The 15,009-nt window shown below is 43.2% G+C and overlaps 2 protein-coding genes across 6 annotated transcripts in view; one reads left to right on the top strand and one right to left on the bottom strand.

The window, feature by feature from the left end:
• Positions 1 to 3,000: 3,000 nt before the first annotated feature.
• Positions 3,001 to 11,277, bottom strand: dhrs7cb (dehydrogenase/reductase (SDR family) member 7Cb). 3 transcript variants are annotated; one of them, XM_064952883.1, is made up of 7 exons: positions 11,188 to 11,277; positions 5,485 to 5,641; positions 5,172 to 5,284; positions 4,469 to 4,679; positions 4,295 to 4,387; positions 3,906 to 4,058; positions 3,001 to 3,584 (listed from the first exon to the last, which is right to left on the bottom strand). In XM_064952883.1, the coding sequence occupies exons 2-7, from the start codon at positions 5,636 to 5,638 to the stop codon at positions 3,397 to 3,399; spliced, it is 912 nt and encodes a 303-aa protein (XP_064808955.1). In that variant the 5' UTR covers positions 5,639 to 5,641; positions 11,188 to 11,277; the 3' UTR covers positions 3,001 to 3,396. The 3 variants fall into 3 exon arrangements, with proteins under 3 accessions (XP_064808955.1, XP_064808954.1, XP_064808956.1); XM_064952882.1 differs by lacking the exon at positions 11,188 to 11,277 and adding an exon at positions 6,478 to 6,603; XM_064952884.1 differs by lacking the exon at positions 11,188 to 11,277 and adding an exon at positions 5,865 to 5,988.
• Positions 11,278 to 13,999: 2,722 nt separating this feature from the next.
• Positions 14,000 to 15,009, top strand: part of mprip (myosin phosphatase Rho interacting protein) — a 66,582-nt gene continuing 65,572 nt past the window's right edge. For 2 of the 3 annotated variants that reach the window (XM_064950604.1, XM_064950605.1), the window contains exon 1: positions 14,000 to 14,929. In XM_064950604.1, coding sequence (XP_064806676.1) covers positions 14,807 to 14,929 — 123 coding nt within the window. In that variant the 5' untranslated portion in view covers positions 14,000 to 14,806. The remainder of the gene's footprint in view (positions 14,930 to 15,009) is intronic. The other variant, XM_064950606.1, reaches the window with a different exon arrangement.

Raw genomic sequence — 15,009 nt, 5'->3', positions numbered from 1 at the left:
CCGATCTGCGGCCAACAAGGCAGAGTTCATCTCAGCCTATGCCTCCCTCCAGTCCCTCGACTTCCTGGCACTGACGGAAACATGGATCACCACAGATAACACTGCTACTCCTACTGCTCTCTCTTCGTCCGCCCACGTGTTCTCGCACACCCCGAGAGCTTCTGGTCAGCGGGGTGGTGGCACCGGGATCCTCATCTCTCCCAAGTGGTCATTCTCTCTCTCTCCCCTTACCCATCTATCTATCGCCTCCTTTGAATTCCATGCTGTCACAGTTACCAGCCCTTTCAAGCTTAACATTCTTATCATTTATCGCCCTCCAGGTTCCCTCGGAGAGTTCATCAATGAGCTTGATGCCTTGATAAGCTCCTTTCCTGAGGACGGCTCACCTCTCACAGTCCTGGGCGACTTTAACCTCCCCACGTCTACCTTTGACTCATTCCTCTCTGCCTCCTTCTTTCCACTCCTCTCCTCTTTTGACCTCACCCTCTCACCTTCCCCCTACTCACAAGGCAGGCAATACGCTCGACCTCATCTTTACTAGATGCTGTTCTTCCACTAACCTCACTGCAACTCCCCTCCAAGTCTCCGACCACTACCTTGTATCCTTTTCCCTCTCGCTCTCATCCAACACTTCCCACACTGCCCCTACTCGGATGGTATCGCGCCGTCCCAACCTTCGCTCTCTCTCCCCCGCTACTCTTTCCTCTTCCATCCTTTCATCTCTTCCCTCTGCTCATACCTTCTCCAACCTTTCTCCTGACTCTGCCTCCTCAACCCTCCTCTCTTCCCTTTCTGCATCCTTTGACTCTCTATGTCCCCTATCCTCCAGGCCGGCTCGGTCCTCCCCTCCCGCTCCGTGGCTCGATGACTCATTGCGAGCTCACAGAACAGAGCTCCGGGCAGCCGAGCGGAAATGGAGGAAAACTCGCCTCCCTGCGGACCTGGCATCCTTTCACTCCCTCCTCTCTACATTTTCCTCCTCTGTCTCTGCTGCTAAAGCCACTTTCTACCACTCTAAATTCCAAGCATCTGCCTCTAACCCTAGGAAGCTCTTTGCCACCTTCTCCTCCCTTCTGAATCCTCCTCCCCCTCCCCCCCCTCCTCCCTCTCTGCAGATGACTTCGTCAACCATTTTGAAAAGAAGGTCGACGACATCCGATCCTCGTTTGCTAAGTCAAACGACACCGCTGGTTCTGCTCACACTGCCCTACCCTGTGCTCTGACCTCTTTCTCCCCTCTCTCTCCAGATGAAATCTCGCTTCTTGTGACGGCCGGCCGCCCAACAACCTGCCCGCTCGACCCTATCCCCTCCTCTCTCCTCCAGACCATTTCCGGGGACCTTCTCCCTTACCTCACCTCGCTCATCAACTCATCCCTGACCGCTGGCTACGTCCCTTCCGTCTTCAAGAGAGCGAGAGTTGCACCCCTTCTGAAGAAACCTACACTCGATCCCTCCGATGTCAACAACTACAGACCAGTATCCCTTCTTTCTTTTCTCTCCAAAACTCTTGAACGTGCCGTCCTTGGCCAGCTCTCCCTCTATCTCTCTCAGAATGACCTTCTTGATCCAAATCAGTCAGGTTTCAAGACTAGTCATTCAACTGAGACTGCTCTTCTCTGCATCACGGAGGCGCTCCGCACTGCTAAAGCTAACTCTCTCTCCTCTGCTCTCATCCTTCTAGACCTATCGGCTGCCTTCGATACTGTGAACCATCAGATCCTCCTCTCCACCCTCTCCGAGTTGGGCATCTCCGGCGCGGCCCACGCTTGGATTGCGTCCTACCTGACAGGTCGCTCCTACCAGGTGGCGTGGCGAGAATCTGTCTCCTCGCCACGCGCTCTCACCACTGGTGTCCCCCAGGGCTCTGTTCTAGGCCCTCTCCTATTCTCGCTATACACCAAGTCACTTGGCTCTGTCATAACCTCACATGGTCTCTCCTATCATTGCTATGCAGACGACACACAATTAATCTTCTCCTTTCCCCCTTCTGATGACCAGGTGGCGAATCGCATCTCTGCATGTCTGGCAGACATATCAGTGTGGATGACGGATCACCACCTCAAGCTGAACCTCGGCAAGACGGAGCTGCTCTTCCTCCCGGGGAAGGACTGCCCGTTCCATGATCTCGCCATCACGGTTGACAACTCCATTGTGTCCTCCTCCCAGAGCGCTAAGAACCTTGGCGTGATCCTGGACAACACCCTGTCGTTCTCAACCAACATCATGGCGGTGGCCCGTTCCTGTAGGTTCATGCTCTACAACATCCGCAGAGTACGACCCTGCCTCACACAGGAAGCGGCGCAGGTCCTAATCCAGGCACTTGTCATCTCCCGTCTGGATTACTGCAACTCGCTGTTGGCTGGGCTCCCTGCCTGTGCCATTAAACCCCTACAACTCATCCAGAACGCCGCAGCCCGTCTGGTGTTCAACCTTCCCAAGTTCTCTCACGTCACCCCGCTCCTCCGCTCTCTCCACTGGCTTCCAGTTGAAGCTCGCATCCGCTACAAGACCATGGTGCTTGCCTACGGAGCTGTGAGGGGAACGGCACCGCAGTACCTCCAGGCTCTGATCAGGCCCTACACCCAAGCAAGGGCACTGCGTTCATCCACCTCTGGCCTGCTCGCCTCCCTACCATTGAGGAAGTACAGTTCCCGCTCAGCCCAGTCAAAACTGTTCGCTGCTCTGGCCCCCCAATGGTGGAACAAACTCCCTCACGACGCCAGGACAGCGGAGTCAATCACCACCTTCCGGAGACACCTGAAACCCCACCTCTTCAAGGAATACCTAGGATAGGATAAGTAATCCTTCTCACCCCCCCCCTTAATGACTTAGATGCACTATTGTAAAGTGGCTGTTCCACTGGATGTCAGAAGGTGAATTCACCAATTTGTAAGTCGCTCTGGATAAGAGCGTCTGCTAAATGACTTAAATGTAAATGTTAAATGTCAATGAAATACATATATCTATCAATGTTTCCTATAAAAATCACAGACAAATAATGTAATTCACACGGACAAGTGTATTGGTCAAATGAAAAGACAACATTAACGATCACCCACAAAACAACATATGAGGTCATATATTCTAATTATGGTTAGGCTAAACATTGAAATATCCAATAGAAGCAATGTTTAAAGTTAGAGCAAAAGTTAATTTTGATAGTAGTGGGTGGTGCAACTTTGGCATCTTTTCTGCACAGGCATGACATAAGAATACAACAGTGATCTGCTGCCATCTACAGGATCCAATGCAAACTGCAATAACATCAGAGGCCATGTCCATGTGGCAAAGGCTTCTAAATTGCCCCGATGGGTTAGATTTCATTGCATTATGCCATAATACACTATACATTCTATTGTCCTTCTTTAGTTTTCTTCTTCTCTCTTCCCTTCCTTCTACTGCATCTGTTCTGCCATGGCAGAGTCCTTCACTCCAGCAGCAACCACGGCAAAGAAGAAAGAGGGAAAGAAGGAGCGGAGGTAGAGAGCGACCCAGGGGATGGGGTGGGCCAGCAAAACCTCTTTCTTCTTCCTGCTCACCGTTCGCATTATCTCATTGGCCAGATCGGCCGGGCGCACGCCAACTGAGAGAAGGAGTAAGCCACGATTTAGCATAACATAACAGGGTTTGATCAAAAAGGAACGTGTTCAAAATATTAAAACATAACGACAACAACTGAACACCTCAGAACAATCATAATGAATATGCCATTTTTTGTTACTCACTCAATATATGCTATATTGCCTAATGATTTAGTCTGAAAATAATTATAGACTCAAGTCTATGAATGTGTATATGTGTAAGTCTGTACTCATATACTGCCCGCCCTCATTCTGCTTGGAAGTCATTAGATGTACATGCATATGTTTGCAGACACTAGACAGAGAGAGCTGTATGTACTCACATGTAGACAGGCCCTGAGGTTTAGCCGGAGGGGTGGAGGGTAGAGCTGCGTTGATGAAGGTGTGGCTGATAGTGCTTACTATTATCCCATACTCCTCCACCTCCGCTCGCAGGCAGTCAAAGAACGCCTGCACCGCATGCTTTGAGGCCGAGTCTGAAATAACACATGCACACACACATAAACAGGACGCGACTCACCCATTGCTGAGGCTCATTCCATATGTTGCAGAAGAGATACTGTGCCTAATCATTATCTTGAACTGTACTGTTCAGGAATCCTGTGCATCAGACTGTGAGAACTACAAACCCTTCTTTGAAAGTGCAACAGGTTTTTTAAATCTCATACGAGGTGTTTGAAATGCAACAGGGGAATATGTAATGCATCCATACAGGAGGTTCTGAAGGGGATAGCCAGTCTGCCCTGGATGCTGTTGACCAATAGAATGTGACCAGACCTCCTAGACATCATAGCTGGAAGGACACCTGCAACATCAATCAATCAATAACCGAAATAATCACTTGCAACACAACATGTTTTTTCCTCCTGTGAAAAGTCCTTCATACCTTTGGCCAAGGTGCTGGGTCCAAAGTAGTTGATGTCCATGATGTTCCTGTCCAGCTCCAGTGAGACAGTATGTACGGGGGCCTTCAGCTTCATGCTGCTGTTACACACCAGGATGTCCACACAGCCGTAGCACTCCACCACCTCATTCACCACCTCAGGCATACTGTCCATGTCACTGAAGTCCAGCAGCACCAGCTTTGGAGGGAACGTCTGAGCAGAGGAGAGAGGGATGCAAAAGAAGAGGACATATGTATGAGAGAAGGAAGGACAGGGATTTTATACTGTTACGCAGACTTTTACAGTAAGCAATACAATAGCAACATGGGTGTGAGGGTCTGAAGACAGCCAGCACTAAAGTATGTGGTTGTGCTTGAAAGAAAGGATGATTTAACCTCTAACTCGAACTTCAACCTCCTCTTACACGTTTACATTTTTCACTAACACTCCAAATAGCGTATGTCTTTGCTCATCATCATATCGCCCTTTTCTAGTGTTCATGTTGGTGACATCTGTTATTTTTCCATGAACACACCACTGCTCTGCCCTGTGCAGGAGAGATACCCAGAGGACAGTGCACTGTCAGAGGGGATATCCTGCCATTGTCTGCCACCAGAAGAGGAACCAGGAGCGGTGACACAAAACTATGATAATAACTAACTGGAATTTTCCTTTTGCTCAAGGGCGCCTATTAGTGTTACTCACCACTCTGGGGTCAGCCCCGCTGGTCAATGTGTCGTACAGAGACTCCATCTTGTCCCAGCTGGCCCCACACAGAATCAGCCTGGCACCACCCTTATGGAAGTGATGAGCACACTCTGGAGAGGGAGAGAGGAGCGGGTGAGAAAGAGAGAGGGATGGATTTAGTCAACGGCGGCATTTACCCAGTCCTGTTTCAGAATTGAACAACATTACATTGTTGGCTATACGGTCAGAACATTAGACATTCTTCGCAGGCTATTTTTGAATCCCCATTTGAATTGAGATTGAATTACAAATAAGAATATAAAATCCTCACCACTTCCCACTCCGGACACAGCATCAGTGATGACCACCACTTTGTTCTTGACCATGGACTTGGACATGTACTGGATGATCTCGTTGTAGATGTAGTAGATCCCAGCAGCCACCACGATCAGCATGGGCAGCACCATCACAGTGGGGAGCGCCATCTTCTGCAGGAGGGAGAAGGAGAGAGATAGGGAGACCATCAGTAAATTGTGTATTTCAGTCTGTGGTTTGTGATGTACGGTATTTTAAGTTCCAATCATGTGTCTGTATCATTGACAAACAGAAATCATATCTCAACGTAATGTTATCAAATAACAAAATATTTCAACTGGAGTAAACGCAGTGTAACAAGATTTATACATTTGAGGAATGAAGACACCACTTAACCCCCTAGAGAGCAAACACTTCTAAATTTACTCCTCACACTGACAATATGACTAGAGTATAGCCACACCAGTAGCCATAATCATGTCAAGTAGCTGTAGACAAAAGACAATACACAGAACATTTCCCCCCTCTGATCCATGTATATCCATCTATCCCCTGTGCATGTGAGCATTCAGGGTTTTGCAGGGTGAGTCTGGTAGCACTGCTGACAAGTATGGCCATATAAAGAGTGTCTGAGGAAGACAGCTAAATATAGTCTGGGCCAGACCAACCTGCCTGTCACCACTAAATGCCTTGCACTGTGTCACCTCCAGGATAGTCACTGGATACGCCAGCAAATGTGGACACAAACATAGCCTACAGTAGGCTATGACCTTACCCGCCTTATAGAGTAAGAAATATAACTTATCGTAACACCAATTCTCATAGGCAAAAGGGATATTTGTGCTCTGTATGCAGGCACCACAGGCACACAACAGCACAGTCAAGGCATTGGTAGGTTGACAAGACCTAGGGATCTGTCTGGGTTATCACCTGGTTAACAAATAGACGGCTAGAGCACACACAAACAAATACACACACACTTAATCTGGGTTATTCTCGGATCACTTACAGCGTGCGTAAGGAGCTAATCTTCTGTTGTTCTCCAGGTTCAGTTAGATAACCGAGAAGTATCCCTTCTCTCGCCCTCTCTATGCCTCTATCCCGCCGTCCATTCACACAACTCCCCCTCTGTGTTTCTGCCGGACCCACTGCTTAGGTGGGGGAGCGGGTTGCTTATAATAGCATGTGGCGGAATCAGCCATTAATACTCCTATGTGTTGCCCATAGGATCTTAGACATGCCACCATGTTGCCAAAACGAATGGGGACAATTGGTGTGTCCCCCCAATATACTTCAAATAGGACCCTGGTGAACTGGCTGTGGCAAAGCTAGAGATTAATATAAAAAACAGAAGAGGATTTTGACCAACCAGTAGCAATATGTAGTCATTCAGCAGGTTAGGAATAGATTACATAAAGGTTACAAGTTAATCCCGCTTACAATTAAGGTTTGTGTCTTTATAATGGTTAAATATTTGTAAGTGTATTATCTCTGTCTAACAGAGTTAACACAACAAAATAATGAGCCATGTTTTCAGAATATAACATTTTAAAATGTTATAGAAACATTTCATGGGAACGTTGTAAGAACATTTGTTGTCAGGACATCACCTGATGGTCCCAAAGAAATTGAGTAAATAGTCCCCCCCCCCCTCATCAATCTACACACAATACCCCATAATTCCAAAGTAAACTGTTTTTTTAAAATGTTAGCAATAAAAATATAAAATAAATGGAAATATGACATTTACATAAGTATTCAGGCCCTTTACTCAGTACTTTGTTGAAGCTCCTTTGGCAGCGATTACAGCCTCGAGTCTTCTTGGGTATGATGCTACAAGCTTGGCACACCTGTATTTGGGGAGTTTCTTCCATTCTTCTCTGTAGATCCTTTCAAGCTCTGTCAGATTGGATTGAGAGTGTCACTGTACAGCTATTTTCAGGCAAACTCCAAGTGGGCTGTCATGTGCATTTTTACTGAGGAGTGACTTCCATCTGGCGACTCTACCATAAAGGCCTGATTGGTGAAGTGCTGCAGAGATGGTTTTCCTTCTGGAAGGTTCTCCCATCTCCACAGAGGAACTCTGGAACTCAGTCAGAGGGTCACCTCCCTGACCAAGGTCCTTCACCCCAATTGTGTGTAGATTGATGAGGAAACGTTAAAAAAACAAAACAATTTTAGAATAAAGTTGTAATGTAGCAAAATGTGGAAAAAGTCAAGAGGTCTGAATACTTTCCAAATGCACTGTAAATGATTACATTGTGCATGTTAATTTATACAGTATTTATTAACATGTCCTCACCTGGGATTTGAACTCTGAACCCCAGTTCACGACATTCAGATCTTCCTGCTACGCCACCATGTCTGTTAATAGTTAATTTGACCATTCTGTCATCATTGATTTGATTTACTTATTAATATATTACTTATGGAGTAATATAATGAGTTACTATTTTTAAATATTATTCATTAATTTTTCAAATAAACCGTATATTACTTTCAGAAACACATATACATATACATATACATACATATATACATATATATACATATATATATATATATATATATAAATATAAATAAAGCCTTGTCTCATGCTAATGGTTTTCATGCTTTTCATGCTTTAGGCTAACCCTTTTCCCAATAGGCTATCCTAAAGCCTATGGCAGTTTTGTTACCCCCGCTTTTAACCTTTTTCTTGTGGAAATGGTCCCATTATTTTGAGTTAATTGAGGAGAAAGAATTGTAGTCAAATACAAACTCCGAAAAAGCATCTGGAGGTTGTGCACAAAGGCACAAAGCTCTTCGCCAAAGTTCCAGAAATGCGTAAAAGAGAAGACATCTATACATATTGTGATAATAAACAATATTTCCAAGTGTTCTAATGAAATGTCCAGATAAACAATCAAAATGTTGGATAAATGCAATCAAAATGGCAATGACAACCTATTTATAGCTTAGAATGTAAGAGTAGGGTGACTCCCCTAGCGGGTCTCAAACCCAGGCCACCAGCAACAATGATGAACACCCTAACCACTAAACCAATAAGGGTTCTCTCTAAGGCATGTGTTTATTGGGCCAGTATAGTTAGGCCCTGTCCAGAAGCATAAACCCTCCTCCCTAGGCACTTGTGTGGATCTGAAACAATTTGATCGGTGTAAGCAATAGGGTGAGTGCACTTTGAAGTTAATCTCATCTCTGTTGAAAGTACACTTAAGAAAATATCTTATTGATCATAGTGATTCAGGAATATCATTAGACAGCTGTACAGAAAGCCCTTAAATTGCTGAAACAAATCAATAAAATCAATGATGAGAATAGTCCGATTAACTCATACGTGACACGGACATGGTGGCTTAACAGGAAGATTGAAGTACAGTGAATCAAGAGGTTGTGAGCTCAATTCCCAGTTTACTGTATACATGCATAATGTAATCATACACTAAATGACCAAAGGTATGTGGACACTTGCTCATCGAACATCTCATTCCAAAATCATGGCCATTAATATGGAGTTGGTCCCGCCTTTGCTGCTACAACAGCCTCCACTCTTCTGGGAAGGCTTTCCACTAGATGTTGGAACATTGCGGTGGGGACTTTCTTCCATTCAGCCACAAGAGCATTACTGATGTCAGGCACTGATGTTGGGCCATTAGCCCTGGCTCACAGTCGGTGTTCCAATTCATCCCAAAGATGTTTGATAGGGTTGAGTTCAGGGCTCTGTGCAGGCCAGTCAAGTTCTTCCACACCGATCTCAACCAACCATTTCTTTATGGACCTCGCTTTCTGCACAGGGTCATTGTCATGCTGAAACAGGAAAGGGCCTTCCCAAAATGTCGCCCCAAAGTTGAAAGCATAGAATTGTCTAGAATATCATTGTATGCTGTAGCGTTAAAATGTCTCTTTACTGGAACTAAGGGGCGTAGCCCGAACCATGAAAAGCTGCACACTAATGTTACTGCATGATTGTATCAGGTTTTCTAACGTGTTAATTTTATTACTGTAGCTATGTTGATTATGATGTTACTTTAGCTAATATGGTGACAATGATATAAGTTGTGTGTAGCGGTTATGATATGGTTTGGCATGGAAAGTTTTTTTCACCTGGTCACATACTGCTGATGTGTTGTACATTAAAGTCCACAAGCGAAAAGAAAAGGTGAGAGGAGGAGAGCGCATAGATGTGAGAAGGAATACAACGTGGCTGCTATAAAAGTGAACTGTTTGCACGTGATCAGGGGTGTATTCATTCTGCCGATTCTGTTGAAAAACATTGCTTAAACAGAAGCAAACGGAACAAAACAGGGATAAACATACCTGAATTTGTCCAAACTAAACTCATGTTTGCAAATGTTGGACTAGTGAAATTTCTCAACTTGTGTGCACCGACATTGTAAACTTTCATTCATAAGCTAGGTTGTAGCAACCTCATGATGGGTATAGGGAAAATTCAAGTATAGTGTAGTAGCCTAAACCCATCACTTTTACATTGAACTGGGTGAATGGAATATGAATGCCAGTCATCCAATATGTCGGAAAAATTGTCCTCCCTCATCTTAAAAGGCACTGACCGCCACTGGTTTTGAATACATGTTTAATTCCCCCCAAAACATTTGGATCAGCAAAGGGCATTTTCTCGACATTTTACAAGGTCCAGAGAGGCACATTAGCAGGCCTTTCATAGTGAATATTTTCTCAGAATGTACTGGCATTAACAGATAGGCCTACCATCAAAAACATGGCCTCTCATGAGCTGTTTGTCATGGATCATCATTCTCCCAAGTATCCTATAATTAATTTAAAATATATATCACCTTTATTTAACCAGGTAGGCCAGTTGAGAACAAGTTCCCATTTACAACTGTGACCTGGCCAAGATAAAGCAAAGCAGTGCGACAAAAGCAACACAAAGTTACACATGGAATAAACAAACATACAGTCAAACACAATAGAAAAGTCTATGTACAGTGTGTGCAAATGAGGTAAGATCAGGGCGGTAAGGCAATAAATAGGCCATAGTGATGAAATAATTACAATTTCGCAATTAAACACTGGACTAATAGACGTGCAAGTAGAGTTACTGGGGTGCAAAGGAGCAAAAATAATAATAATAACATTATGGGGATGAGGTAGATGGATGGGCTATGTACAAGTGCAGTGATCTGTGAGCTGCTCTGATCTGTGAGGTGCTTAAAGTTAGAGAGGGAGTCTCCAGCTTCAGTGATTTTTGCAATTCGTTCCAGTCATTGACAGCAGAGAACTGGAAGGAAAGTGGGCCAATCGAGGAATTGGATTTTGGGGGCGACCAGTAAAATATACTTGCTGGAGCACGTGCTACTGGTGGGTGCTGCTATGGTGACCAGTGAGCTGAGATAAGGCGGAGCTTTACCTCGCAGAGACTTGTAAATGACCTGGAGCCTGTGGGTTTGGCAGGAATATGAAGTGAGGGCCAGTCAACGAGAAGGTACAGGTGGCAGTGGTGGGTAGTATATGGGGCTGTGGTGACAAAACGGATGACACTGTGATAGACTGCATCCAATTTGCTGAGTAGTGTTGGAGGCTATTTTGTAAATGACATCCGGATGTCAAGGATCGGTAGGATAGTCCGTTTTACGAGGGTATGTTTGGCAGCATGAGTGAAGGATGCTTTGTTGCGAAATATGAAGCCGATGTGGCCACCAACATGCTCACACATGCGCAGTTATTCAGGCATGCTTACCAGTGCGCTCTGCCTTCTCGCTTCTCATAGCAGAACCTAGAATCAATAATGCTTCAATAGAACGAGCTTTTGATTGATTGTCAATGTTTTGTGGTTGGAGGAACCGGGAAGAAAAATCGCTCTGAAAGTGGCCCAAATGATAGCTCTCGTTATTGTTCTCCACTCTTGTTGTAGTTAGCGTTGTAGTGTGAACAATGCTGTTCACTTGAATTGAAACCATTTTTTAAATCGCTATCGTTCGGACTCGTTAAGTGACGTCAACACCTAAATCGCACAAAAAGTTTCAAAATAAAAGTATGCCCTCTACTTGAGCACAATATCACAAATCGTAGTATATTTAGCCTGTTTCAATATGCGTTATTTTTATCTGATCCTAAACTCTCCTTTTGATGCTATTTTGGTAAGTATTGAGGCTTATTGTTGAGTTATGGTGGTTATGTGTAAATAGGAACTTTGCCAAGGTGGGTAAATTAAATTAAATATGCAATCAGTACATGTTAATAAGGGGACATCGAAGTGTGTATTAAACAATGTTAAATATTAATGTGTTGAAAAGGAATTAATGATATAAAGTTCAATATTCTTCATTAAATAATATCTGGAATAATATTTGAATTCCCGTTCCACTAGATGGCAGTGTTCCCCATGTTGTTCCCAGTCAGGGGTCTGAGGATTCAAAAACAAAATAGTTTACGCTCTTGAAACGCATCCCTGCGTTGGTGGATGTGCTGTACATTGTTATAAACAGTTATGTTGCACTGCTATAAACTGTTATTGTTATTGATTGTTATAGAAACGTAAAAAATTATAAATTATTATTACACTGTTAAACAACAGACCTACACTGTGAAGGTCTATAGTTTTTCAAATTAATATTTGTGTGGAAAGTTTACATCAACTGGACAGACAGCACATGTACCTGATTTGTGGTCAGAAATGTGGGTTGAAATAAGGGAAGGGTATTGTCTGTATTAACCAGCGATCTGCTATAATACAGGGTATTATGTAAAGTTATAATAATTCAGGCTATTATTCAAAGGTTCTACAGCTGCACCCTCAAGAGCATCCTGATTGGTTGCATCACTGCCTGGTATGGCAATTGCTCGGCCTCTGACCGCAAGGCACTACAGAGGGTAGTGCGTACGACCTAGTACATCACTGGGGCCAAGCTTCCTGCCATCCAGGTCCTTTGTACCAGGCGGTGTCAGAGGAAGGCCCTAATAATTGTCAAAGACTCCAGCCACCCCAGTCATTTGGCGCATGTGACAAATATCATTTTATTTGAATTGACTGACAGTAGGCTATTGGAACAACATGATAGTGGCTGTCGTAAAAAATAAAAATAAAAGTCAGTGGTGGCTGTTAGCTTTCTGCCGAAAAAAATACTATTGACGTAGATATGAATGGTATGACACTGGATCCTGTTAGCAGAGTGTCTAAGGATTCCAAATCCCCCCCTATAGTTGAGACAACTTCTATATAATTAGCAGTACATTGGCAAAAGCCTTTATATTGCTATAATGAAAAAATATTTAATTGTAGCAGTTGGCAGTAGAATTTTATCCAAAAAGATTGAATTACACAAATCTTCATGGCATGACACCAGATATGGTGTTTGAGGATTCCAAATCACCTTCTTTATTGAAGACAGTAGAAAATATCTGTATAGTGCTATAATAAGAGTGTTTTGGTAACAGTTGACAGTAGGTTTTCCGCAAAAAAACTATTGAATGACACAAAACTTCCTGGGATGACACCAGATCCTATTAGCACAGACTTTGAAAACGTGTATAGTTCCAACAGTACAGGAACAAATAGCTGTATAGTGATGTCAGAGGCTTTCATTGAAAATCACAATTTTTGTCAGTGGTGGAAGTAGCCTTCTGCTGAAAAAAATACCATACTGACGCAAACCTTGATGCTTGATGGTATGACACTGGATCCTATTAGTAGAGTGTCTGAGGATTCCAAATCACCCCTTTTTATTGGAGACAATGTGTAGTTCCAACAGTACAGTAACACAGCTGTATAATGCTGTAATGAAAAGACGGTTTTGTTAACAGTAGGTTTTCCTCCAAAAAACTATAGAATGCTGCAGATCTTCCTGGTTTGACACCAGATTATATTTGTAGTTTGAAATCACCCCACTTTATCGGAGACAACTTGTATATAATTAACAATATGGTAGCAAATAGCTGTATAGTGCTATATCATATTTAGTTTAAATGTGGATATCAATCAAATATATTTTATAAAGCTGTTTACAGTGCTTTACAGATACTCAGCCAAAAAAAGAAAAAGAAGCAAGCAATGCAGAAGCACAGTGGCTAAGAAAACTCCCCAGAAGGTAAGAACCTAAGAAACCTAGAGAGGACCCAGACTAGGAGGGGTGGCGAAGTTCAACACCTCAGGAGTCAATGTCAGATGGGAGGAGTATGCTGTTGCCCTGAAAAAAGTTACCATTGAACAGGGAAAATGTGAAAATGTTTTCTTCAAAACATGTTTTAAATCATGTTCTGTTAAGAGTTGACAGTAGTTTAAAACCATTTATACTTCCAGCAACAGTGTTGGTATATTTGCATCATTATAATTTATAGTTAAAAAATATATATTAGATAGTAAATCGATCTTTATTAATTGATTTCAATAATACATTGTTCGTTTTTTCAATACGTTTATATTTAAGTCACTTCAAACTTTAATATTTGTGATTTTAATATCAGAAAATAAAAGTAAAACAATTACAGGGGACTTTTATTTTGAAATGATGCCGTATGGTCACGTGACCGTGATGTCACTAGGTTCACAATGCCCAACAAATCTGTGAGCTCGCGACCTCTCCACTGGGAAAGATTTCGCCTGAAAATAGGAAGAATATAAACCAGGGGAGCAGCTACCGGAGCTGGTTATCAAAACAAAACCGAAAAAGTCGTTGATGCTTCAATGATTCTGCAAGAGGCTCTTTGTCCGTTTACTATGTGTCAACGGGGAGAGAATTTCGCTGAACATTTATATTCTGGACCGTTTTAACCCAAGCTAAACAGCTAGGCGAGAGGATTTCCAGCTCGCTAGCTAATTTACTGCTATAGCCAGCTAAGAAGCAGTGGTGGTAGACTTTGCAAAGAGCAACTGCTAGCTACGATCGTAGCTAGCCAGCTCTTGATAGCCAGCTACCTCCACTTTTGAGATTTTCCGTCAAATGGGTGCATGTTATAATGTGCAGTTGCTGTTTTTGCAATTTGCACAATAACGTCAATGATTACAAAAAGCCAAGCTAGTGAGTTTGTTAATCGCTTAGCTAACGTTACTCGTTCGGCTTTGTGAATTAAGGGCAGGCCATGGACTGAATAACGCACTAGAATGGTGTCTCGCTATCTTGATGACTAGCAGTCATATATTGGATCATATAAATTGGGTACAACTAAACAATAGAAACCTTGAATTTGTTTTGTGTGTGTAAAACTCAAGACCACTAACGTTAGCCTATATAGTTATTTGGATCATCATGCGTTGGATTGCTGGGCCCTTGTTCCAAATTGGATGAAAGAAACGCAGAACGGATTATCCAGTCGTCAATTTTGAACTAATTTGCATTTACGGTGAACGGAGGCGATATACAATGTCTACAGCGAAAGAGAACCCTTGCAGAAAATTCCAGGCGAACATTTTTAATAAAAGTAAATGTCAGAACTGCTTCAAACCTCGGGAGTTGCATCTCTTGACCGATCAAGATCTGAATCAGGTAAATAATTGTTATTGTGATGATGTAGCCACATTGCAGTTCACATCTTACAAACACCTATGCGACAATGTGACCATTTG

Source organism: Oncorhynchus masou, chromosome 31 (genome assembly GCF_036934945.1).
Source record: "Oncorhynchus masou masou isolate Uvic2021 chromosome 31, UVic_Omas_1.1, whole genome shotgun sequence".
NCBI lineage: Eukaryota > Metazoa > Chordata > Actinopteri > Salmoniformes > Salmonidae > Oncorhynchus > Oncorhynchus masou.
This window is presented reverse-complemented; position numbering and strand designations above follow the sequence as displayed.